The 7090-nt window shown below is 44.9% G+C and overlaps 1 protein-coding gene across 1 annotated transcript; it reads right to left on the bottom strand.

The window, feature by feature from the left end:
• Window positions 1-570: 570 nt before the first annotated feature.
• Window positions 571-6542, bottom strand: LOC143807628 (uncharacterized). The gene is made up of 5 exons (XM_077289410.1): window positions 6443-6542; window positions 5244-5686; window positions 2822-2953; window positions 1750-1968; window positions 571-766 (listed from the first exon to the last, which is right to left on the bottom strand). The coding sequence occupies exons 2-5, from the start codon at window positions 5446-5448 to the stop codon at window positions 744-746; spliced, it is 579 nt and encodes a 192-aa protein (XP_077145525.1). The 5' UTR covers window positions 5449-5686; window positions 6443-6542; the 3' UTR covers window positions 571-743.
• Between the last annotated feature and the right edge of the window lie 548 nt (window positions 6543-7090).

Consider the following 7090-nt stretch of genomic DNA (forward strand, 5'->3'; position numbering starts at 1 on the left):
GTTTAAGTTGGTATACATGCAGCATATAACGCATGTTCACATTGGCCACAAAACATACAAAATCTACAAGAAGCAAAATGACGCCACACAAGAAAATGGAGTAAAACAGTCCAAAGCAGCATAATTAGAAAACAGTTAAAGTTTATTAATCAATAATTAAATCACAAACATATGTGTATATCTGCTGTATGCAAGATATACCAAAACAGGACAGATGACACAAGAAGGATATGATGGTACATCAGGTGAAAATGTGGTGAGACAGGGCATCACCCCTAAATAGTGCACATAGTGTAAAGCTATATCAGCAAATCACAGGAATGGCGAGCAGTCACCACCAAACATCATTAGTATGTCAAGCCATTCCTACACCAATAGTCATGCAATATATACAGATGCTGTTAATCATGTGTACTTACCCATGAGTCAAAGGGAACCCAACCACACTCCACCTGAATGCCCTGGACGCGCGTTTCGCGGTAAGCTTGACTGCGGAGACCCCACCCAGCATAACCATGATCCCTCCACACATAACCCTTAAAACATACAAATAAGACAAGAACACTATAATTGATGGGTGAAGGTCGGTCACAGCTTTTATTAATTCATTTCTTATAACTGTCAACATATTTTTTAACCACTTAGAAAGGCACATAAAATTAATTAACCACGCTCGCCGCCAAATGCCCTGTTGTCAATTCACAGGCACGTCAGCCGACGAGCCGTACCCATGTGTCCTTTCTTTAAATCCCGCTGTGACTTGCATCTAAAATAAATAAAATACCAATGTTACAAAACAAACATTAAAAAAGGGGAGGGAGGGTGGGAAAAGCACCTCCGGGACCCACTGAAAATGAGGGAAGGAGGGGGAGAGGAAAATAACCCAGCATTATATAGCCCATTAACATGAAGGGGGGGAGGGATAGTGAGTCACTCATAATGATTGGCCCGCAACCATGTTAAAGCACCGCCCCCTTATAACTATTAAACTGTGTGTAGGGACAACACTCAATGACATGGAAACTAGTGAGGACAAGAAGCACCGCAGTCAGAGGCACCATTCTTATTCAGTGCGGTGCCTGCCAGACTGCGGAGACCCCACCCAGCATAACCATGATCCCTCCACACATAACCCTTAAAATATACAAATAAGACAAGAACACTATAATTGATGGGTGAAGGTCGGTCACAGCTTTTATTAATTCATTTCTTATAACTGTCAACATATTTTTTAACCACTTAGAAAGGCACATAAAATTAATTAACCACGCTCGCCGCCAAATGCCCTGTTGTCAATTCACAGGCACGTCAGCCGACGAGCCGTACCCATGTGTCCTTTCTTTAAATCCCGCCACGGAAGGATCATGTGTCCTTACACAGGACTCCGACCCCCACCCATCAACAAAAGAGCCTGCTCAATTCCATCTTGTAGCCCTGATAAAAAGATATCTAGGCCAATATCTGTAAGATGTACACCATCTTGCCTTAACAGTGCTCTGTTATCCCCTTCTAATTGCTTATATCTTATAACAACACCAAACCTTTCCCGAACAAATTTTGAAATCCGGGCATTTATTGTTCTCCTGGTGCGCTCTATAGCCATGCCGTCTCTGGCACCATGCCAGACCGACCGAGGAACTATTTCCGACCAAACAAATATAAGTTCTTGAAAGAAGCTGTGAAAACGGGCTATATCTGACTTCATTATTGTTATTAACTCCGCAATTTTGTAAGAACACAAGTCATTACCGCCGGCGTGTAAAACAAGAACTACCGGACTCCTGGCTTCTTTGGAGATGTCCACTATTTCAGGCAAAACTTGCGGCCACTGTAAGCCTTTTATCCCCCGCCAAGAAAAATTCAGGCCTCGAAAGCCTAGGTTCCTACCGCCTGGGCGGAATTCAGCCCTTTGACCAGCCCAAAATATGTAGGAGTGGCCTAACAGCCACACAGTTGGACTGCCCAAACCTGGAATGAAGATGACAAGATTAAATTAATAGATCAGGACAAATATACCTTGAAAAACAAGCTGATCGCCATCTGCCGATCCTTTGTACCTCTGAATCGGGCAAACCTGCTTTAGCCGCCTCTGTCGCAGCTCCAATTCGAAATGAGTGGGTACCATAGTCACGAACTGGTACCCCAGATGCTGTTAAACACTTGCCGAATAATGCTTGAAATTGATACCTAGTCAACGGCGAACCATCTAAATGAACAAGGAAAAACCTACCGAAACGTCTGACCTCTAAATAGGCGTTAATTAAAAGAACAGGGCAAACTTGCCCAGAATAGCGATGCAACAAAAGCCAAGTACCTCTGCCTGCTGGGTCTGTCTTAGACTTGCGGAGGCGAAGGCGTAATGAGTCTTTAACTAGGACCACGTCGTCACACAATAAACCTCCCTCCAAACTACTCTTAGACTGAGGAACGAGCTCACTGATGCGAAGAGCTCCAAAAAAGGCTAAACCAAATGCAGCAGATAATAATAATGACTCGAAATGAGAAGAACATATCTCATTAGTTGAACATATAATGGTATGAAGGAGAGATAAGGAAATGGGGCGCCTACATTCACGACTTGGTTGCGCCCGCTTCCACCCTTTCAACGCCTGTCTGATAAGAAATGTTTTAGTAACATCAACCCAACCTAACAACTGAAAATAAAAAGCTAAACCAGATAAACATTGCTGCGCCGATGATCCAGATATACCCTTGTCTAAAAGTTGACTAATGAATTCGATCGTAACTTGTAATCTGTATTGATCAGACAAGTGTACCGGCCTCCCACGTATCAATGAACACCATTCTTCCCATGCCTTACCGTAAGACTGCCATGTTGATGGGACAACTGAAGAACGGACCAGAGGCATCAACTGTTCGCCACTGTTTCCCAAAGAGAAAGGGGGCAAGGCAAGCCCACCGGTTGAGCGCTGGGAAAACTGTTCTTGAAAACCTGCCAATCAAAATGTGGTAGCATGTCAGACAATCTGTTATCAGAGACTAAAAGTTGTTGAGCCCGAGGCCATATGTTATATTTGAGGCATAACAATGCAAGACGAAGCAGACATAAGATTGGAAGGGACGTGCAAGACATAAAATTTATGTAAAGTGCGGTTTTTGGGTGTGAAGTTTGAAAAACAATCTTCTTATTAGCTAAACTAGTCAAAGGTCGACAGATAGAACGATTGCAAACACTTCACAGAAGGCAGGATCCTGGCAAATACCTAGAGTTCGCCAAGATGTAGGCCAGTTTTCTTTACACCATTGATCACCAAAAACCACGACAAAACCGGAAGAAACATCTGCGCTTGTAAATAACTGGAGATCCTGGCTAAAAACCTCTTTTGGCATAAAGCAAGTATGACAATTGTACGTCTGCAGGAAGGATTTCCAAACTTCCAGGTCTGCCTGCATACTCTTGGTAATACGGAGTCTATGACTAGGGTTTGACACACCTCTGGTAGCCAAAGACAGCCGGCGAGAAAAAACTCTACCGGCATGACTCTGCAGGCGAAAACTAATAAACCCAACAAAGATTGCATTTGTTGCAATGTTACCTTACGAACTGAGCTAAAACCTTGAATTAAACTCAACATTTTTTGAATTTTTTCAGATGGCAATCTAAATACCATGGAAACTGTGTCAATCTCAATGCCCAAAAATGTTAACTTTTGAACAGGACCGATTGTTTTTTCCGCAGACAACGGTATACCAAAGTCACTCGCTACTTCTTTGAATTTGTTAATTAAAATTGCACATAGATCAGAATCCTCTGGTCCCACAAAAAGAAAATCGTCCAGGTAGTGCGTAACAGCGTTACAGCTTGTCTCGTAACGCACTACCCAATCCAAAAAGGAACTAAAAAGCTCAAAATAATAGCATGAGATAGAACATCCCATAGGGAGACACATATCATAGTAATACTGGTCATCTACTTGACAGCCTAACAGGTGAAAACAATCGGGATGAACCGGTAATAACCGAAAAGCAGAGTCGATATCCGCTTTTGCCAGCCAGGCTCTAGGGCCTGCCTCTCGGACCATTACTACTGCTTTATCAAATGATGCATATGCTACTGAAGAATCCTCCAGCAGTATACCATCATTAACGGAGACACCTTTAGGATAAGACAGGTGGTGAATCATTCGAAATGTGCCTGGTTCTTTTTTAGGTACAACCCCCAAAGGAGAGACCCTAAAATATGGAAAAGGCGGGGATGAAAAAGGCCCAGCCATTCTACCCAATGATACTTCTTTTGAAATTTTTTCTCTAACAACATCAGGATGGGAAGCTGCAGATTTCAAATTTTTGGAAAAAGAAATTGTACGTTGGAGTTTAAACGGAATAAAAAAGCCAAACGTAAAACCAAAACGAATTTGCCCAGCTGCATCTTTTTTATGGTACCGATTTAGCCATGGGCCCATCGCGGTTACGCTCACCGGTGTCCTTGCGATCGGTTTGCTGTGGTTTGGATGGTAATTTTCCTGCGGGACGAGTACACTTTGCGGTGGGGTGGGCCCCCCCGCACGCAGAGCATTCATGCTTGAACTTGCACAAGCCGAAAAATCGGCAATGCCCTTCATTAAAAAGCCAACAGGCTCCGGGTCTGCGTATGACCACTGAATTGGTGCCTGTTGATGTGTGTCCAGCAGTCGATGTTGGAAAGGGGGGCTGTTTCTGAGATAACATAAGGCGGAGCCAAACATGGGTGGCTTTTACCCCCCATCCTAATTCAGGTTGAATACCCAAACGCCTCCTGAACTCCTCATCATATCTCCACCAGGCCGTACCACCATATGCCCTATATGAATTGTAAATCATATCTTGATAGATGAATAGTTCAGAACAGCGTTCGGGGTGCTTTTGCCCCATAATACACCCTAATACTGCAAAAGCCTGTAACCAATTGTTTATTGTTTTTGCCACTTTTTGCTTACTCCTATCAAAAACCCTCTCAACTGGTCATCTTTCTTTATCTACTGTGTGCTGATCTACTGAAATCAAAGACCAAATATCGAAATATTAGTTTTTCCAGATCTTAATTTTTGTTTCATCATCTACATGCGAACCAAGAGCGCTAACCCCACAATAAAAAGCATCTTTATGTACACTGGCTAGTGACTTAATTTTTAAATCCTCTTTTTCACGACAATTCACTTTTGGAATTTGATCCAACATTGCTTTAAAAACGGCCATTAAAGTAGTACTATCAGGATAATTAACGCTTGAAAATGAACACTCACCAGAACCAACAACTGAAGGAGGGACTCCCATAGATGGAGGAACTCCGGCTCCAGCAGACGAAGATGAAAAATTGAGACCTTGGCTTGAAGCCCCGGGAGGTGCACACTGCTCGACCGGGCTGTAAACCCTTGATGCTGCCTGAGACTCTCTTCTGACCCGAGCAGGTCCAATCTCTCTATCAGGACTCGCAGACTCGCTGGACATCTCATATGAAGATGATGGTGAGCGTCGCCTCGAGGACCGAGAATTAGCATATCTACGTGAACTTGATCTCCTATGTGAGTGAACCGAACGCCTCCTATGCTGGTCAGACGTACGGTGGCTACGGCGTGAATGAGGGGACGAGGAAGATGCTGAGTACGACCTACGGCGCTTACGCCTGTTGTGTCTTCTTTCACTAAGATCTGGGTCACTAAGGTACTGTCATGCTGCGGTTGTGAACCTATAGGGGTAGTAATAACAGTTGGTAAAAGCTGTGAATGAAGCTGAGTGTCAAATAACATTGGGGCAGATGGTGTTAAAGCTTCATAATGCTGAGGAACTTGTGCAGGGGCAGAAAAGTGTTGTAAGACCCCAGCTGCTGACACTATATCATGTACAGGAGTTACACTTTTTTGTAAGTCTTGTGAGGCAACATCTTTAGTGGATACAGGCAAAGGGTTAATCTGCTCTCGTGAGGAGCCTGAAGACTGTGCACTATGACTTCCCCCCACAGCAATCACAGCAGGCACAGAGCTGGAATGTGGGGCTTCAGAATGAACAGCAGTAATGACAGCTGTATTACAAGGGCTCGAGGGTACCTGCTGTGGCCGCCTGGGAAGGGCAGCAGGGGTTAATGATGCCTGAGGTGAATCACTCCTGCTGCAGGGCTGTGCTACTATAGCTGAGAGCTGATGTGAGGGCGGGAGTTTTGTGGGCGGGCATCTACTCCTATCATGGCACTGTCGTGATCTTCCTGTCAGAACAGGAGAGCTCTCCCTGAGGCGTGCAGGAGGGCGGGAACGCCGCGCGGACCGCCTGCCTCCTCGCCCGTCGACTGCTGTCGTCGCCTGGTGAGTGACTACTTGTAGGTCAGAGGGTTTGACTGTGGGTGCTGTGAGGAGAATGTCTGCTGCTGGGGGTTGCGCTAAAAGTGCTCCCGCAGGGCTGGAGGGATGAGCATTGAGTCCAGCAACCAGGGACAGCCACCACTGCTCACCTTCTTTGTCAATTCTAGACCGCAGGGCCTCCAAAAGAGGGTCTGCCATGCTTCCTATCCGGACAGCACAAAAGCACCTCCGGGACCCACTGAAAATGAGGGAAGGAGGGGGAGAGGAAAATAACCCAGCGTTATATAGTCCATTAACATGAAGGGGGGGGAGGGATAGTGAGTCACTCATAATGATTGGCCCGCAACCATGTTAAAGCACCGCCCCCTTATAACTATTAAACTGTGTGTAGGGACAACACTCAATGACATGGAAACTAGTGAGGACAAGAGGCACCGCAGTCAGAGGCACCATTCTTATTCAGTGCGGTGCCTGCCATTTCAACAGGGAAGAAGCAAAATGAGCAAAAACTCTGCTGTAACTAAATAAGTAAAAGGCAGAAGTGTATTTAAATAACACAGGGTTCTTAGTAATACTGTTTTTGATCAAAAATAGCATAAAAGCCATCCCACCATCGACAAGGTAACTCTGATTGGGACGGTCCTACACTATCTAATATTAAAAACCTTACCATGTGTCAGAGTTGACCTCCTTGTGTGAATAAGGGCAGACAAAAGGACCAGGTCCCAACCAGTGGATACCAGTCTAGGGAAGCCTTTAAAAGTAATTTCCAGCTCAAGAGAGGGAGGCGACACCCC

Source organism: Ranitomeya variabilis, chromosome 2, assembly GCF_051348905.1.
Source record: "Ranitomeya variabilis isolate aRanVar5 chromosome 2, aRanVar5.hap1, whole genome shotgun sequence".
Classification (NCBI taxonomy): Eukaryota; Metazoa; Chordata; class Amphibia; order Anura; family Dendrobatidae; genus Ranitomeya; species Ranitomeya variabilis.

Bases quoted from the DNA above. Each gene is read 5' to 3' on its own strand.
- LOC143807628 (XM_077289410.1), bottom strand. From the start codon at position 5,448: ATGTCCAGCGAGTCTGCGAGTCCTGATAGAGAGATTGGACCTGCTCGG. The intron at 2,954-5,243 runs GTGAGTGTTCAT...TTTGATTGGCAG, and splicing joins TCCTTCAGTTGTTGGTTCTG to GTTTTCAAGAACAGTTTTCC. The intron at 1,969-2,821 runs GTAAGGCATGGG...TCTTCATTCCAG, and splicing joins ATCAACATGGCAGTCTTACG to GTTTGGGCAGTCCAACTGTG.